Source organism: Pristiophorus japonicus, chromosome 12 (assembly GCF_044704955.1).
Source record: "Pristiophorus japonicus isolate sPriJap1 chromosome 12, sPriJap1.hap1, whole genome shotgun sequence".
In the NCBI taxonomy this organism is placed as follows: Eukaryota; Metazoa; Chordata; class Chondrichthyes; family Pristiophoridae; genus Pristiophorus; species Pristiophorus japonicus.
In genome coordinates, this window is record NC_091988.1 from 189,925,906 (window position 1) to 189,945,742 (window position 19,837).

Below are 19,837 nucleotides of genomic sequence, written 5' to 3' on the forward strand. Positions count from 1 at the left end.
GAGAAATTTCTTTACTGAGGGTTGTGGATGTTTGGAATTCTCTATCCAGAGGGCTGTGGGTGCTCAGTTATTGAATATATTCAAGGCTGATAGATTTTTGGACTCTAGAAGAATCAAGGGATATGGAGATCGGGCGGTAAAGTGAAGTTGAGGTCGATGATCAGCAATGATCTTATTGAATAGCTCGAGGGGCCGTATGGCCTAAACACGCTCCTGTTTCTTACATTTATTTTTGACACTTTTTGTCCTCTCTCCAGCATTCTCTCATGAAGGCACTGACCCGTTCACCCATCGCCCCTGTGCTCGCTGACCTACATTGGCTCCCGCTTAAGCAGCGCCTCGATTTCAAAATTCCCATCCTTGTTTTCAAATCCCTCCATGGCCTCGCCCCTCCCTATCTCTGTAATCTCCTTCAGTCTCACAACTCCCCCGAGATATCTGCGCTCCTCAAATTCTGCCATTTTGAGCATCCCTGATTATAATCGCTCAACCATTGGTTGCTGTGTCTTAAGCTGCCTGGGCCCTAAGCTCTGGAATTCCTTCCCTAAATTTCTCCGCCTCTCTACCTCTCTTTCCTCCTTTTAGACGCTCCTTAAAACCTACCTCTTTGATCAAGCTTTTGGTCACCTGCCCTAATTATTTCTTATGTGGCTCAGTGTCAATTTGTTTTTGGCCTTGTAACACTCCTGTGAAGCGCCTTGGGACGGTTTACTGTGTTAAAGGCGCTATATAAATAAGTTGTTGTTGTTGAACGTTGCTTTGGAGCAGCACCTCACTCAAGTGGACATCCATTCTTCACATGTGAGCCCCACAGTGACGTCAGCACAGAATTCAACTGTGGAGCACATCACAAGCAGGCGTATCCTGTCTTCATCTAATGTCCATACACGTGTACTTTTCAAACTGTACTGGACAACAATCATGACTTCATTTTCTTCTCCTGGTCCAGAGCACCAAAACCCAATGATGTCGCCTCAATTGCTTCCCTAGTTGAGATCAATTTATTTAGCAGAGCCCGGGAACTGAACCTGGAACTGCGTGGCTGCACACTGTGCTGTCGTGAGGGAGCTTTCAATTCATGTATAGTAATCCAACTTTATAATTGTAAGGAAACTTTAAAAAATAATCAACTGCTGCTCTAAATCTAATGCTGCTTCTTCAAACATCTGCCAACCAGCCACTTGCCTCTGTGTCAGAAGACATTAATTGAAAACAGAGCTGTACATCATGATGTGAATTTTATTGTTTGTTCTTTAGGATGTGGTGAGGCGAGCAAGGCTGCAATTATTGCCTTTCCCTAGTTGCCCTAAGAAGGTGGTGGTAGACTAAATATTTTCTTTATAACTGAGTAGCTTGCTTGGCCACTTTGATAAACGTCAACCATGTAGTGAGGATTGCAGTCAACTGAGCCAGACCACTTTGGATTTTACATTACAACAGTGACTACACTCCAAAAATACTTTATTGGTGGTAAAACACTTTTTGAGACGTCCGGTGGTCATGAAAGGCGCTATATAAATGCAAGTTATTTTTTCTTTTCTATAAAAGGATTTTTTTTTCGGAGATAGGTGATGTAAGTCTTCGTGCTTCAAGTCTCTTCTAAAGAAATCTTCTCTCCACTGCAATCCTAAGCACTTTTCACCGTAATTGTTTTTAGTGAGAGACATATAACTGACTTGCAACTGAAAATCTCCCAGCTAAAATTTGCCCCATTTTTGACAACTCTGGTTAAAATGGATGGCTGCAAATGTTGGCTGAAATTAATTAAAATGTAGGATGTGTGTCTGGGTTGTGGCGATGAGGTTCGGCTTTTAGTTTCACTGTTCCATCGTGGTTTTAACGGATTCATTTTCGCATCAGTCACTGGCATTTACCAGACACGTACACGGAACTTGTTGCTTAGCTACCACACCACAAGAATACACAATGGAATATACCAGTTACTGACACAATTATAAATACAAGGAGAAATTAAGGGTGTGGTGGCTGGAGATGGCGACAAACTATGGTCGCTGGGGTCATTGGAGGCAGGAGAGATGCTCTGATCAGGCTAGATTACATTTTTCTCTAATTATGGTTATCACGTTTAAGATATTTCCTGATACTTTAGTAACTCAGCTTGGCACAGGAACCGTTCCACGGAGATCTCTACTTTGTCATCCTTCGGGTTTTAAAACAACATTTCTGCTTACGGATTGGTTCTTGCACTCACTCCCCATTTCCTTCACTCCCTCCAAACGTACTGATCCATGCAGGGTTGCAGTTCCAAGAATATAGGCAACCCTCTAGCACCTTGCTCAGGTGGCCATGTGTAAGCCTAGATGACATCATAGAATCAAAGAGATTTACGGCACAGAAGGAGGCCATTCGGCCCATCATGTCCATGCCGGCCGACAAAGAGCTATCCAGCCTAATCCCACTTTCCAGCTCTCTGACCGTAGTCCTGTAGGTTACAGCACTTCAAGTGCACATCCAAGTACTTTTATTGAAACGTATTAAATTATGAGGGGTTTTGACAGGGCAGATGCAGAGAGGATGTTTCCCCTCGTGGGGGTAATCTAGAACTAGGGGGCATAGTTTCAGAATAAACGGTCACCAATTTAAAACGGAGAATTTCTTCTCTGAGGCTCATGAATCTTTGGAATTCTCTACCCCTGAGAGCTGTGGAGGCTGGGTCATTGAATATATTTAAGGTGGCAATAGACAGATGTTTGAACTATAGGGGAGTCGAGAGTTATGGGCAACAGGCAGGGAAGTGGAGTTGAGGCCAAGATCAGATCAGCCATGGCGGAGCAGACTCGAGGGTCCAAATGGCCTACTCCTGCTCCTATTTCTTATGATCTAATGATATTAAATGCTTTGAGGATCTCTTCCACCCTTTCAGGCAGTGAGTTCCAGACCCCTAGCACCCTCTGGGTGAACAAAGTTCTCCTCAACTCCTCTCTTATCATTCTTCCAATTACTTTAAATCTCTGCCCCCTGGTAGTTCTAGATTCCCCCACGAGGGGAAATATCCTCTCTGCATCTACCCTGTCAAGCCCCCTCATAATCTTATACATGTTTGGAAGGTTTCAGCCAACATCTGTGCACACAGGCTTTTCCAGCAGGATTCAATGGAAAGCAACAACAACATAGGGGAAACGAGGGGACATAGTCTTAGAATAAGGGGCTGCCCATTTAAAACTGAGAGGAGGAGAAATTCCTTCTCTCACAGGGTTGTAAATCTGTGGAATTCTCTGCTCCAGAGAGCTGTGGAGGCTGAGTCATTGAATATATTTAAGGCGGAGATAGACAGATTTTTGAGCGATAAGGGAGTAAAGGGTTATCGGGAGCGGGCAGGGAGGTGGAGCTGAGCCCATGATCTTATTGAATGGCGGAGCAGTCTCGAGGGGCCAAACGGCCTACTCCTGCTCCTGTTTCTTATGTAACAACAACCTGCATTTATATAGCACCTTTAACGTATTAAAACAAAGCGTTTCACAGGAACGTTATCAGACAATATTTAACGCCTGGCCACAAAAGGAAATATTAGGACAGGTGACCAAAAGCTGGGTCACAGGGGGTTTAAAGCCGAATGAGGAGAGAGGTGGAGAGGTTTCAGAAAGGAATTCCAGATCTTGGGGCCGACACTGCCGAAGGCACAGCTGCAGAAGAGATTTACTGGAATGGTACCAGGGATGAGGGACTTCAGTTATGTGTTGAGACTGGAGAAGCTGTGGAGAAGGTAAAGAGGAAATTTTCTAGAGGCGTTCAAAATCATGAATAGAGTAAGTAAAGAGGAACTATTTCCAGCGACAGAAGGGTCAACACCGATTTAAGGTGATTGGCAGATGACCCAGAGGGGAGATGAGGAGACATTTTTTACACAGCCAGTTGCTGTGATTGGGAATGTGCTGCCTGACTTGTGGTGGAAGCAGATTCATTAGTAGCTTTCAAAAGAAAATTGAATACTTGAAGGGGAACAAATAACAGGGATATGGGGAAAGAGCGGAGAAGTGGGATTAATTGGATAAGCTCTATCAAAGATCTGACACAGGCACGATGGTCTGAATGGCCTCCTTCTGTGCTGTATTGTGCTATGATATGCCACATCCCCTTTTTTAAATGGGCGTAAGTTAGTCTGAAAGCAGAGCTGTATTCTCTGAGTAATTGTAGTCTTTTTATTGCAGTTAGCCTCTTATTGAAGAAGAATCTGAATCCAGATCTGTGCAATGAAGATGGGCTCACTGCATTACATCAGGTAAGGAGCAGTTTTCTGATTCACTTTTACTCCCGGAAATATCTCATGCAGTCCAGCTGGCGAAACAAAGACCATTATCAATTCCCTGTTGGATGCAGTCTCCATGAGGGAAATGGATACATTTTTTCAGTCATTTGTAATAGACACGCTCACTCGCGAAAAGAAAAGGCAAGTTTTGCATTTATATAGCGTCTTTCACAACCTCAGGACGTCCCAAAGCACCTTAAGACCAATTAATCACTTTTGTGGTGTAGTCACTGTGGTAATGTAGGAAACGCGGCAGCCAATTTGCACACAGAACACTTCTACAAACAGCAATCTGTTATGGTTATGTTGATTGAGGGATAAATATTGGCCAGGACACCAGGGATAACTCCCCTGCTCCTCTTTGAAGTCGTGCCATGGGATCGCTTTAACGTCTCATCCAAAAGACGGCACCTCCCACAGTGCAGCATCCCTCAGCACTGCACTGGATAGATACTGTATGGCTCAGAGATGTGGACCATATACAGTAGACACCTCAAATTGCTGGAGAAATACCACCAACGATGTCTTCGCAAGATCCTGCAAATCCCCTAGGAGGACAGACACACCAGCATCAGCATCCTCGATCAGGCCAACATTCCTGGCATTCGAAGCACTGACCACACTCGACCAGCTCCATTGGGCGGGCCACATTGTTAGTATGCCTGACACAAGATTTCCAAAGCAAGCACTCTCCTCTGCCCACCTGGGGCTCGCTTGCCGTGTAGGAGTTCAGAGTAAACGTTTAAAGGACACCTTCAAAGCCTCCTTGATAAAATGCAACATCCCTGATATGTCCTTACTATACAGTATAAATGCACACGAGGCCCATACTTGAGAGAAGGTCACTCTGTGACCAGTTACCTTTATTACCAAGACCTCAAGTGATGAAAGTGGGTGGAGCTTCCCCTTTTATACCTGAAAGTCCAGGTTAGGAGTGTCTCCCACAAGTTCGCCCCTTGTGGTCAATGTTCTCAAGGTGTACAACTTGAGTCAGCTTAAACATGGGTTACAATGATAGTTGAATACATGACATCACCTCCCCCCAAGTCTTATTGGGATCACAGGTTAAGTCTCTCTGGTGGTTTACACTCCCTTGTAGAGCGCCTGAGTTGGGGCTCCGGTTGTTGGGCGCTGGCCTGAGTGTCTGCTGTTTGCGTTGCCTCAGGCCTGTCCGGACTGCCCACAGTGACTGGGCTCTCCTCCACTTGGTTCCGGTGTTCGGTCACCTGTGGTGGAGTAAACTCTATGTCGTGTTCTTCCTCTGCTTCTTCCATGGGGTTGCTGAACCTCCTTTTAGTTTGATCCACGTGTTTGCGATAGATTTGTCCATTGGTAAGTTTAACTACCAAAACCCTATTCCCCTCTTTGGCAATCACAGTGCCTGCAAGCCATTTGGGCCCTGCAGCGTAATTAAGGAAAAAAACAAAATTATTGACATCAATACATCGCGTCCTCGCATTCCTGTCATGGTAGTCACATTGTGACTGACGCCTGCTCTCAACAATTTCTTTCATAGTGGGGTGTATAAGGGATAACCTGGTTTTGAGCGTCCTTTTCATTAGCAGCTCTGCGGGTGGAACCTCTGTGAGCGAGTGTGGTCGGGATCTATTGGCCAAAAGGAGGCGAGATAAGCGGCTTTGTAGGGAACCCACTTGGATTCTGAGCATCCCCTGTTTGATTATCTGCACTGCTTGTTCCCCCTGGCCGGTTGAGGCTGGTTTGAACGGTGCCGTTCTGACATGGTTGATTCCATTGCCTGCCATGAAGTCCTGGAATTCAGTGCTTGTGAAGCACGGGCCATTGTTGCTGACCAAGACATCCGGTAGACCATGGGCGGCGAACATTGCCTGTAGACTTTCTACCGCGGCAGAGGATGTGCTTGAATTTAAAATGGCACACTCAATCCATTTGGAGTAGGCGTCTACTACAACCAAAAATATTTTTCCCATGAAAGGACCTGCGTAGTCCACATGGATGCGTGACCATGGCTTGGCGGGCCAGGACCAGAAGAGCCTAAGGGTGGCTTCCCTGGGTGCGTTGCCCAGCTGAGCACACGTGAAGTTCTCTGATAAACACCTCTCTGCCCTTCTGGGGCATGACTACTCGGTTTCCCCACAGTAGGCATCGGCCTGAATCGAGAGTTCATCCTTGCGCCTATGAAACAGTTTAAATTCCTCAGGGCATGCCCCGTACGTGGCTGCCCAGTCCCCATTCAGGACACATTTCTTAACTAAAGACAGTAGCGGGTCTTTCTTTGTCCAGACTTTAATCTGACGGGCTGTCACAGGTGAGCCTTCGCTTTCGAAAGCTTCAACAGCCATGACCATCTCAGCAGCATGCTCGGTTGCCCCCTCAGTGGTGGCGAGTGGGAGCCTGCTGAGTGCATCGGCGCAGTTTTCAGTGCCCGGTTTGTGCCGAATTGTGTAGTCATAGGCGGCTAACGTAAGTGCCCACCTCTGTATGCGGGCCGATGCATTCACATTTATGGCCTTGTTGTTAGCCAAAAGGGACGTTAGGGGTTTGTGATCTGTCTCCAACTCAAATTTCCTGCCAAACAGGTACTAGTGCATTTTTTTTACTGCATATACACATGCTAGCGCTTCTTTTTCTACCATCCCGTAGTCCCTTTCTGCCTCGGACAGACTTCTGGAGGCATAAGCTACCGGCTGTAACTGACCATTGGCATTCACATGCTGCAACACACACCCGACCTTATAGGACGACGCATCGCACGTTAGAACAAGTTTCTTACACGGGTCATATAACGTTAACAGTTTGTTAGAGCACGCAACTTGTTATGCTCCATCAAAAGTTCTTTCCTGGCTGTCCCCCCAGACCCAATCACAACCTTTGCAAAGGAGCACGTGTAGCGGCTCTAACAGCGTGCTCAATTTGGGAAGAAAGTTACCAAAATAGTTCAGGAGCCCCAGGAACGAACGCAGCTCCGTCGTGTTACGGGGTCTTGGTGCTCTCTGGATCGCTTCTATTTTGGACGCAGTGGGTCTGATCCCGCCTGCTGCTACCCTCCTCCCCAGGAATTCTACCTCTGGAGTTAAGAAGACGCACTTCGCATTTTTCGGTCGCAGCCCTACCCGGTCCAATCTGCGTAGCACCTCCTCCAGGTTGTGGAGGTGTTCTTCAGTATCGCGACCCGTGATGAGGATGTTGTCTTGAAAAACCACCGTCCTTGGAATTGACTTGAGGAGGCTTTCCATATTTCGCTGAAAGATCGCGGCGGCCGAACAAATCCCGAAAGGACATCTGTTATACTCAAACAACCCCTTGTGTGTCGTGATGGTGGTCAGCTTCTTCAACTCACTCGCCAGCTGCTGGGTCATGTAAGCTGAGGTCAGGTCCAATTTTGAAAAAACTTTGCCCCCGGATAACGTCGCAAAGAGGTCCTCCGCTGTCGGTAGCGGGTACTGGTCTTGGAGTGACACGTGCAAGCTCTGGCTGGGTGTTTGCCTCCACACCTCCAGCATGAGCTGGAGGCCCCGTTGTTGGAAACAAAAGATCCATTACCAGTCGATCATCTCTGACTGTCTCTGTAACTGTCCTTAAGCGCAACATTAACAGGTGTTGATGGCCCCATTACTGGCTGCATTGTCCATTGTGATGGCATGAATCGTCGTTCAGCTAGCCATTGTATCTGTTGAATTCTCCCTTTGGGTTCGACTACATGCTGGGGCATGTCCGATTGCCCTTGTCTGCCTAAGAACTGTGTGCCGCGTTAACAATGTTGACTTCCTGGTCGTTTGCTGCATTTGAGCCAAGATTTTTGTCATACATCGTTCTGGTCTCTCCCTCCCCTGAGATAAATGTCTGGGCTATCATAGCCGCCGCTTCCAAGGTCAAGTCTTTGGTCTCAATCAGTTTCCTGAAAACCCCAGTGTGCCCGATGCCCTCAATAAAAAAGTCTAGCAGCATCTCCGCTCTGCATGCATCTGTGAACTTACATAGGCTCGCCAGTCGCCGGAGATCTGCCACGAAGTCAGGAACGCTTTGCCCTTCTCGCCGCCGGAGGATGTAAAACCGGTGTCTTGCCATGTGCATGCTGCTCGCCGGTTTAAGGTGTTCCCCGATCAACTTACTGAGCTCTTCGAATGTCTTGTCTGCCGGCTTCTCTGGCGCTAGAAGGTCCTTCATCAGGGAGTATGTTCTGGATCCACAAACCGTCAGGAGATGAGCCCTGCGTTTGTCGGCCGAATCCTGTCCCAACCATTCCTTAGTGACAAAACTTTGCTGTTGTCTCTCAATAAAGTCGTCCCAATCATCACCAACACAGTACCTCTCTTCTGTGCTGCTAGTGGCTATGCTCGCATGGTTTAAATCCCAGTTTCTCATCGCCAATGATATGTCCTTACTATACAGTATAAATGCACACGAGGCCCATACTTGAGAGAAGGTCACTCTGTGACCAGTTATCTTTATTACCAAGACCTCAAGTGATGAAGGTGGGTGGAGCTTCCCCTTTTATACCTGAAAGTCCAGATTAGGAGTGTCTCCCACAAGTTCACCCCCTTGTGGTCAATGTTCTCAAGGTGCACAATTTAAGTCAGCTTATACATGGGTTACAATGGTAGTTGAATACATGACAATCCCCACCGACACCTGGGAGTACCTGGCCAGAGACCGCACTAAGTGGAGGAAGAGCATCCGGGAGGGCGTTGAGCACCTTGAATCTCATCGCCGAGAGCATGCAGAAAGAAAACGCAGGCAGCAGAAGGAGCGTGCGGCAAATCTGTCCCACCCACCCCTTCCTTCAACGACTGTCTGTCCCACCTGTGACAGAGACTGTAATTCCCGCATTGGACTGTTCAGTCACATAAGAACTCACTTTTAGAGTGGAAGCAAGTTTTCCTCGATTTCGAGGGACTGCCGATGATGATGATGGAGTGTCAGCCTTGATTTTTGTGCTCAAGTCCCTGGAGTGGGACTATGAACCCACAAACTCCTGACTCTGAGGCAAGAGTGCTATACACTGAGCCATGGCTGATGCGCGTAGCTTTAATCATCATAAAAGCGAAGTAAATCCTCACTTCCCAGTCTGTTCTAAGTTAGCTGTTCTCAGCCAAGTTGATGATTAGGTCTACAGAAAGCTACCACTTTTATGACATTTTTCAGCGATACACATGTATTTCCAGAATGATTGCTCCTGATCAGCATGCAACCAGTCAGCTGGTAACGCCCCTACTGACATTCTGGCTGAGGTCAGCTAACCAGCATGGACCAGGGATTGAATCTGGGCCTTCATGCCTTGTATGGCTCAGTTATACACTGCCTATCCCAACTGAGCTATCAGGGCAGCTGCTTTATTTAACAGTGCAACTCTAAAAATTTGTGTTTCTGTAGGCTTAAATAGTATGTTGAATGCTGTTTGAAAGAAAGAGCTTGCATTTATATAGCGCCGTTCACGACCTCAGGACGTCTCAAAGTGCTTTACAGCCAATGAAGTACTTCTGAAGTTTAGTCACTGTTGTAGTGTAGAAACACGGCAGCTCAGCAAGATCCCACAAGCAGCAAGGTGATAATGACCAGATAATCTGTTTTTAGATGTTGGTTGAGGGATAAATATTGGCCAGGACACCAGGGAGAACTCCCCTGCTCTGCTTCACAATAATGCCATGGGATCTTTTACCTCCATCCAAGAGAGCAGACGGGACCTCGGTTTAACATCTCATCCGAGAGATGGCACCTTTGACTCCCTCAGCACTGTACTGGAGTGTCAGTCCAGATTATGTGCTTATGTCTCTGGAGTGGGACTTGGAACCCATGACCTACTGACAGGGAGCAGGCTCGAGGGGCCACGTGATCTACTCCTGCTCCTACATCTTGTGTTCAGAGGCGGGAGTGCTACCCATTGAGCCACAGCTGACACCTGAGCCATGAGTCCTTAGCTGTGAGCGGGGCTTCTGTTGGGCTAGGGTCTCTTTGAAAGCTGAGTGCAGGGAAATGAGTTAATTCCGTAAAACAGTAACATTGTGCAGCACCAAACACTGACTCGCTGATTAGGAAGGTAACGACACTGTGATCACAAGTGCACGGATGACAAGAGAATCACGGAATCGTCATAACAAAAACAGGTTATCTGCTGATTGTCACATTGCTGTTATGGGAGCTTGCTTGTGTGCAAGTTAGTTGCCGACATTACAACAGTGACTGCACTCCAAAAGTACTTCATTGGCTGTAAAGCGCTTTGAGACCTCCAGTGGTCGTGAAAGGCGCTATATAAATGCAAGTTTTTATTTGCTTTATGTATTGCTCTGTGTAGTGGTACGACACAGGTTTGCACCTGTGATTCCTCACACCTGGGGTGAATACTCGATCCGAGCTGTGCCTTCAAGGAGTACGCTGTAGAAGATGGCCAGTCATCGAAATCCAGTCCCTGCTGCCAACAGTTATTTCCATGGTGATCTCTGCACTCCTCTAATTCTGGCCTCTTGTGCATCCCCAATTTTCATCGCTCCACCATAGGCAGCCGTGCCTTCCGCTGCCAAGGCCCCAAGCTCTGGAATTCCCTCCCAAACCCTCTTTACCTCTCTTTTTAAGGCACTTCTTAAAACGTAACTTTGTCCAAGCCCCTGATCTAATATCTCCTTAGGTAGCTCAGTATTAAACTTTGCTTGTTTATGCTTCTGTGAAGTGCCTTGGGATGTTTTACTACATTAAAGGCACTGTATAAATGCACGTTGTTGCCTGTCTGAAGCGAGCAGACCACTTAAACCAATAAAAAGTATTTGCTTCTATGAAAAGCAATAAAATCTTGCAGGAACGCTGCCTTATTCTGATGTGGAACATCTTAAGACTCTGAAAGGAGTGCTTTCATGATTTATAGATCAACTGACATGCTATGGGACAAAGTGGCTCTTGACTATTTATACCAACCAAAACTATCAATATTATGTTAGTTCCAGTAAATCAATTAACGCAAAGGGGCCATGCTGCTTTTTAAAAAGAAAAATGCAATTCATTCACCCCAACACTAATGTATGCACCTGTGAGTATGCTCGCAGGTTTGTGGTGCTGTTGACTGTCTGTCTACCTCTCTTCCGCGGTTACATCCGAGCCAGGGTGTCCCTGGAGATGGAGCAGGCGGTGTCCACCAGTACGCTCGCGGCCTTCCGCGAGAGGTGGGCGCCGGAGGGACTGGAGTGCATCATCACCCCCGGCAACCAAATTTTAATTTGATTTTATGTTTTAAAGTTTAATTTATTTTAATTGCTGGGTTTTTAGTGTCCCCCTCCCCTTTTATAGGGGGCACTTGTAAATTATATGATTTTAATGTCCCCAAAAAATAAACAAAAAAAAAATGTTTTAAAAGAGGGCAGTTAAAAGTGTCTGGAGTGTCCCCCAGATCGGTCTAATGGTTAATTTGTCTCCCACAAAAAGAGTTGTGGAGCTATTAACTGTCTGTCTGCCTCTCTGCCGCGGTTACATCCGGGCCAGGGTGTCCCTGGAGATGGAGCACGCGGTGTCCACCGGTACACTCACAGCTTTCCGCGAGTGCATCATCACCCCCCGGCAGCCAAATTTTAATTTGATTTTAATGTTTAAAACTTAATTTGTTTATTGTGCCGGTTTTAGTGCCCCCCCCCCCCTTTTAGCCAGGGGGCATTTGTATAATTTGTGTTTTTGGTGCCCTTAAAAAAATAAATAAATAAAGGGGGCACTTGTTTGAAAGTGTTTGAAGTGTCCCCCCCCCCCCCCTTTAATCACGGGGCACTTGATTTAATGTTTTATTTTGTTCGCAACAAAATAGTTGTGGAGCTGTTGAGTTGTGAGTGGCTTAGCCAGTCACGTGATGTTCACAAGACTCAATAAAACCCCAGCCAGTTGAGTTCAGGGGATCCACGATGAGGCAGGTGGTTGTGAGCTTGGTGGATGAACTGGTAATGTGTAGTGTGATTGTTAAACCTTTTGTTAATAAACCAACTAGTTCTTAATAGCAACGTGTTGCAATGAATTCTTAAGCAGAGAACCCATGAAGCAAATACATTACACACCTCCCCATGGTCAGCTGCCATGCAGCATCCCCAAATCAGGTGGTTACCAAGTGACTGTTCTCATGCCTCTGTTGCGGTGTAATCAATCACCAGGAGATTGAGGGGGAGAAAGGAATAGAAGGTTATGCTGATAGGGTGAAATGAAGAGGGCTGGGAGGAGGTTCGTGCACAGCACAAACGCTAGCATGGACCAGTTGGGCCAAATGGCCTGTTTCTGTGCCTTAGACTTGACAGCGGATTTTCGGGCCCTCTGAGCTCTGTTTTCAGCCCAGAGCGGCGGCAATGGCGGCGGTGAGGTCTTCTGGGCGGGCGGTCAGCCTCCAGCGCCCCGCAGGGATCCTCGGGTCCAGTTTGCGGCGGCGCGGAGCAACACGAATTTTGACTTCAGTCAACCCCACAGTGACCGCCTGCGAAATCGGGCAGTCCACCGAGTGTAAAGAGGTAAGTAATGGAATCCTCCTTTGAATTTTTTTGAGAATTATGTTGTGGTGGTGTGGGCTATGTTTTGGGAATGTTTTTGTGGGGGGTTTTTTTCAGGTTTTTTGTCTCTCCTGACGTCTCTTGGAGCGCTCCCGGCCCGGCTCTTTAGCTCGGGATTTTCCCATGCTAAGCCCAAGAGAGGTGTATAATGCCTCCCTTAGCGCTGTGACCCCTGACTCAGAGTCCAGCTGCCCAATTGTACTGACTGAGGCGCAAACAGTTCCGGGCACAAACTTTACCGCCCCGCAATCATCAAAGCCGAAAATGCAGCCCGATGTAACAAGACAGCGACGCGCACTCCAGTTATTTTGCTCCTCTGATCAGGAAGAATTTCCCCCGCCCCACCCCGACTTTCCGTAAAGCTGAGATCGCTAAGTTGCTGCAGGCGCGAATCAGTGGCCCAGACCTGCGCCCCCCAAACACTGTGTGACGCCGGGCCCTGGGGCTCGAACACCCTGAAGCTGCAGTGCTGAATCATGGCACCTCATTAAGGGGAAGGAGAACCAAGAGAAGACCAGGAAATACTTGAAAGGTCTCAAAATAGCAGCGAAGATGAAAGAGTTTCCCTTGCAGCTTGATCTTATTTTAGCCAGTCCCTTCCTTTTTGATGTACATTATTCAGCTTGTCAGATGAATCACTGATAAATCAAGCAGATGTGCTTGGAGGTAACTTAGAGCTCAAGGAGCTGTCCTATCAACAGAAGCAGCCCCATTTGCTGTACTGGCCCAAATCATAACAAGGCAGTTGGGATAGCTGCCAAGGGTCAATAGTGAAAGAATGGGCGCCTAGAGGAGAGCACAGCACATAACTATATCTCTTTAATAAGAAAATGTATTTGATCTTTTGATTACCTCATTATTCTCCGAGGCCACCTCTGAAGTGATAAGCCTCTTCCAATACCGCCATTGATCCGGCCACAATGTGACCATAGCCTGGGCTAACTCATTCTTTTACTTTTCGGAAGATTGGATCAGGAGTAGGCCATTCAGCCCCTCGAGACTGTTCCACCATTCAATGAGAGCATGGCTGAGTTGTATCTCAACTTCATTTACCCGCCTTGGTTCCATACCACTTAATTTTTTTATTAACGTTTATTCATTCATGAGATGTGGGCGTCACTGGCAATGCCAGCATTTATTGCCCATCCCTAATTGTCTTTCAGTGGTGGTGATCTGCCTTCTTGAACCGCTGTAGTCTGTGTGGTGAAGGTACTCCCACAGTGACTATGTCATAGTGGTTTGGTACAACTGAGTGGCTTGCTAGGCCATTTCAGAGGGCAGTTAAGAGTCAATCACATTGCTGTGGGTCTGGAGTCACATATAGGCCAGACCGGGTAAGGACATTAGTGAACTAGATGGGTTTTTACACAATCCGGTTAGTTATGTGGCCACCATTACTGATACTAGCTGTTTTTTTGAGTCCAGATTTATTTAATTAACTGAATTTAAATTCCCCAGCTGCCATGGTGGGATTTGAAATTGTGTCTCCGGATCATTAGTCCAGTAACATAACCACTCTACTGTTCCCTTAATATCCTTGCCTAACAAAAAACATCTCTCCATTTTCCTTTGGCATGGCGAAGAGCAGCGAACCATCGTGTGGGACTGCGGCAGGCGAGAGCCTGCGGCCTATCACTCTGGATTGTGCCCCGTGAGTTGCCGACATGCCATCGTACACACTCCAGTTACCAGCGTTCCACTGAGGGTGGATGGGAAAGTGGTTTATGGAGATGTTAAATGCAGCACAGCTTTTTTTCTTTCTATTAATGTCCCCCGAGAATATCCCGACTTCTCCATCTGCTTCTGTTTCAGATGTTTTTGGGATTTGGTGAGATCATTTCATTTTTTCTTAATCAACACCCAGAACCATAGTAAAATTTTGATTACCTGCAAGAATATTTGTGCTAGTTTACAATGAGCCAGCGAACATGCGATTGGGTGTTTTTAATTGGTTTAGCAGCTTCTGGGTTCTCGAAACAGCTGGGTAAGATATTATCTTGAAAACAGCTGGGTAAGATATTACCTGCATGTCTAGCTGAGGGAAATCACTAGTCGAACAATCTGGACTTCGGGTCAGGTAATCAGTAGGAGATGGGCTGCCGACATTTATTTGAACAATATCCCATTTTTAAAGTGAGAAAGCATGGGTCTTTGCACACACATAGGAAATTGATTGGTAATCCCGGTCTGTCAATGCTTTGATTTTAAAATTCTCATCCTTGTTTTCAGATCTCTCCATGGCCTCGCCCCTCCCTATCTCTGTAACCTCCCCCAGCCCCACAACCCCCCCCACCAGCCCCACAACCCCCACCCCCGAGATCTCTACAGTTCTTTAATTCTGCCCTCTTGCGCATCCCCATTTTAATCGCTCAACCATCGGCGGCCATGCCTTCAGCTGCCCAGGCCCGAAGCTCAGGAATTCCCTCCCCAATCCTCTCTACCTCTTTTTAAGACACCTCCTCAAAACCTACCTCTTTGACCAAGCTGTTGGTCACCTGTCCTTATATTTCCTTATTTGGCTCAGTGTCAAATTTGATTTGATAATGCCCCTGTGAAGCATGTTAATAGTGCTATGTAAATGCAAGTTGTTGTTGTTGTAATCTAAAACAGGGGGGTCCCACCTTTTGGAGTGGGGGTGGGGTGGGAGGCGTGTGCGGTGCCTGGAAGCACGTGTTACATCTAGAGGGACGGTCGTATTAATAAATCGATTTCGGACCAAGCAGAATTCTGAATAAACAGCATGTCCAACATAATCATTTTCAAATGATTCCAAATGTCACCGGAATAGTGACTGGTGGCAATGCTGTGTGCACTGTTCCCTATTGACACTGTTACATAAAATAATTAGACCTGCAGAGATTAAAGAAAAAACAACCACATATATGAATATTTTTACCTCCTTACATTAAAAATCAACCCCTATATACTAAAATTCAAACCTCCAACCATTAAAACCTGTGCAATAAAACTCATCCACCCCTCAACCGCACCCCCCTCCTGCCCCTGCCCATATACTAAAAATGAAACCTCCGTGCATTAGGAATCAAACACTAAAAGTCAGACCCTGCCCCCCCCCAGTACACTCAAATCGTCGAGCTGATGTTCCTTTCCTCCTGGCCTGATCTACTCCACTCCACCTTTATCTGCTGTTGCCATATTTCAACTGCTCCACTCGATGTCGCTGCCTCTGTGACCTTGTCCACTCCCTGTTCTCTAAAGTTACTGCTTCTCCTCCTGTTCATTGCAACATTTTGAACTTCATGGGCCTTCCACCCTAAATAAATTTGTGCTCATCCAAAACTCTGCTGGCCGTATCTTAACTCACACCAAGTCCAGTTCACTCATCGCCCCTGTGCTCGCGACCTACATTGACTCCCAGTCCGGCAACGCCACAATTTAAAAAAAAAACATTCTCATCCTTGTTTTCAAATCCCTAAGTGGCCTCACTGCTCCCTATCTCTGTAACCTGCTCCAGCGCTACATGCCTTTGAGAGTCTGCCCTCCTCCCATTCTGGCCTCTTGTGCATCCTCGATTTTAATCGCTTCACCATTGACGGCCATGCTTTCAGCTGCCTAGGCCCTAAACTCTGGAATTCTCTCCTTAAATCTCTACCCCTCTCTCCTACTTTAAGACACTCTTTAAGACCTACCTCTTCGACCAAGCTTTTGGTCACCTGTCCTGATATCTCCTTTTGTGTCTCGGTGTCAAATTTTGATGAATAACGTTCTTGTGAAGCACCTTGGGATGTTTTGCTATGTTAAAGATGCTATTTAAATGCAATTTGTTTTTATTGGAGGATGCCCAAAGGTCTTTTCCAATTCTCCAGGCTCAAGAAGTTCAAAATAAATAAGAGAAGAACGTTATTCGGCCAAATGTGTAAATAGAAAATAACAGGCCCTGGGATTTCAGGATTGGATAATGTGAGTTTGCCGAATGTATCTTGGACATCCCTACATGAACTACATTTTGTCAATCCAAGTCTAAATAAAGAGGAAAGATATAGGGGGCAAAATTAGGTTATGCCCCGTTTGGGGCGGTAACCGAGTCAGAGCGGGAAATTCAGGTTACTGCCCCTCACAGAAAGTGGAACGCAATGACTCTCGCTCCACTTCCTGTTGGAGCAGTGTCCGGAACGCTATGTGGGCGGCTTCTCCGTGTAACACTGGCGCGTTTCGACGCCACTCCCCTTCCGTTAAAGGGGAGGGCCACTCCGAACTCTGCAAGTCCTTTGATGGACTCCACTGGGCCACCAGGGCTGTGTGGTGCCATGGCCGCAGCCCTGGTCCCCAAACGGAGTTCCGAACTGCACGCTCGCGGCCCGGACCACGCGACATCGCTGGAGCACGGGCCGACCAGTGAGTCGGCCGGAGAAGAAATATGGCGGCGGGCGGTGCAGCACGCCTCTCCTTTAACTTCCGCCCCTGGAGCAGAGGTCGGTCCCGGATCGCGACCCGGATCGCGACCCGGGGCAGGGCGGAAAGAGGTTGCCGTGCACGGCGATGATGTCATCACCGGAGGCGCGGCGGCCCGAGGTGCTACCAGTGGGGCGCGGGGCTACCGTGTTCGTGCCTCCGCTAATGTCTGCGCCTCCCGTTAGCGCGCCCCCCCCCCCACCCCACAAAGGCACTAATGGGAGGTGCAGAGCAGGGCAATTTCAGCCCTACAGTGCCTTACATGACCACCGGACGTCCGACAGCACTTTACAGCGAATGAAGTACTTTTTGAAGCGTGGTCACTGTTTTCAAATTCCAAATGTGAAAGATAGGAAATGCGAGCAAAAAGGGTCAGTGTTCTTAATAATTGCCGGTTGGCGCAGGCGCACTTCGGAATAGAAGCGGAGCCCAGCGAAACGCAACAGGTTAGGACCGAGACACCAAAGAAAAGAGCACTTTCAAATTGTTCACCAATGCTACAATCATTGCGCGATGATAAAAGCTGATGCAGGCAGTCTCTCGTTTCATATGAAAACACATCACCGACTCCCCCCCTCCACCACTTTGCTAACATTTTAAACTGGACAACAGCCCCTTTGTCTCGGGACAATGAGAGAATTAAAGAAGAAAAGGAAATTTACAGAAGGAATCTGTGCTAATTCTTTGCAGACAAAGACGCCATTGAAGGGACGGCAGAACGGAGCAGTGCTGGGATGTAATGCTTTACGCCCTCACGCACCAGCGCGCAGCTGCGCTCCTGATTCTTTGCCCGTCCCACCAGTGGCTGGGAGCGCAGAATGCGAGCAAATGTCAGGCAGCTCCTCGGCAATGGTCGGCATGGCTTTGAGCCCACAGCAGAGACAAGATCGGGAACACGCCCACGGTGTGACAATCAGTCGGTGAACAGCAGTCTCCTGCCAATTTTCCCCTTCGCCCCCCACCCCGCTCCCCACAGCCCAGCTGCATCCGAAACTGTGCTGCAATATCTGCTTTTGCAGTCACTCCCAACCGTCTGATATGAAAGATTGTTTACGGCACATTTGGAATTTGTTATTAAATCGGTGGCTACACTAGGAAACTGCTGCGAAGGGGAGCAGGGCTCCATTCTTTTACTGGGTGGGTTGTATGGGACCCACACAGAACATCACTTTCAAGCGGGGAGGGGGTAGATCATCGTCATAGGCAGTCCCTCGGAATCGAGGAACACTTGCTTTCATTCTAAACATGAGTCCTTAGGTGGCTGAACAGTTCAATACGAGAACCACAGTCCCTGTCACAGGTGGGACAGATAGTCGTTGAGGGAAGGGGCGGGTGGGACAGGTTTGCCGCACGCTCTTTCCACTGCCTGCACTTGATTTCTGCATGCTCTCGGCGACGAGACTCGAGGTGCTCAGCGCCCTCCCGGATGCACTTCCTCCACTTAGGGCGGTCTTTGGCCAGGGTCTCCCAGGTGTCAGTGGAGATGTCGCACTTTATCAGGGAGGCTTTGAGGATGCCCTTGTAATGTTTCCACTGCCCACCTTTGGCTCGTTTGCCATGAAGGAGTTCCAAGTAGAGAGCTTGCTTTGGGAGTCTCGTGTCTGGCATGCGAACAATGTGGTCCTCCCAGCGGAGCTGATCAAGTGTGGTCAGTGCTTCAATGCTGGGGGTGTTGGCCCGGTTGAGGACGCTAATGTTGGTGCGTCTGTCCTCCCAGGGGATTTTCAGGATCTTGCAGAGTCATCCTTGGTGGTATTTCTCCAGGGAGGGATAGAAGATCAGGCAATACCTACTGGACTCTGCCTCTTCTATTCGGGAGACGCGACACAATGAAGTACTGGTTCCTGTGGAAATGGTCGAGCCTGACAGTCACTGACATAATCTCTCGCTTTGATAGGCAACACAACAACAACTTGATTTATATAGTGCCTTTAACAACAACTATTTGTATTTATATAGTGCCTTTAATGGTGGAAAACTTCCCAAGGTGCTTCACAGGATCAAACACCATTTGACACTGAGCCACAAAAAGAGATATTAGGACAGGTGACCAGAAGCTTGGTCAAAGAGGTGGGTTTTAAAGTGCGTCGTAAAGGAGGCGAGAGGTAGCGAGGCGAAGAGGTTTAGCAAGGGGACCTAGTTAAAGCGTCCCGAGTTCACTTAAGTGTTTCACAAAGAATAAAATCCCATTAAAGAACCTTTTAGCCCAGATGTATGGCTGGATGTATAGGTACTAGGGGTGAAAGTGCTACTGTTGCACTTTATAAATTATCATTCCTTTTGATGGAAGTGAAGGGAAGAGCAGAGGGATCCTGGTGCTGTGGCATTGTGAGTAACAATTACAAGGGAGAGACACCCCTCCAAGGTGGATACTGAAATTTGGCTAATAATTGAGTGCCTCCCCCATACTCTATGTATCAGCTGTGGCTCAGTGGGTAGCTCCCTCACCTCTGAGTCAGAAGGTTGTGGGTTCAAGTCCCACTCTAGACACTTGAGCAGAAAATGCCAGGCTGATACTCCAGTGCAGTGCTGAGGGAGTGCTGCACTGTTGGAGGTGCCGCCTTTCAGATGAGATGTTAAACTGAGGCCCCGGCTGCCCTCTCAGGTGGACGTAAAAGATCCCATGGCACTATTCCAATAAGAGCAAGGGAGTTATCCCCAGTGTCCTGGCCAA

At 47.6% G+C, this 19,837-nt stretch overlaps 1 protein-coding gene across 5 annotated transcripts in view; it reads left to right on the plus strand.

Annotated features, from left to right (window-relative positions):
- LOC139277617 (protein phosphatase 1 regulatory inhibitor subunit 16B-like) overlaps nucleotides 1-19,837 on the plus strand; it is a 172,179-nt gene that overhangs the window by 81,115 nt on the left and 71,227 nt on the right. For all 5 annotated transcript variants that reach the window (XM_070896324.1, XM_070896323.1, XM_070896325.1 and 2 more), the window contains one exon: nucleotides 4,170-4,240. In XM_070896324.1, coding sequence (XP_070752425.1) covers nucleotides 4,170-4,240 — 71 coding nt within the window. The remainder of the gene's footprint in view (nucleotides 1-4,169; nucleotides 4,241-19,837) is intronic.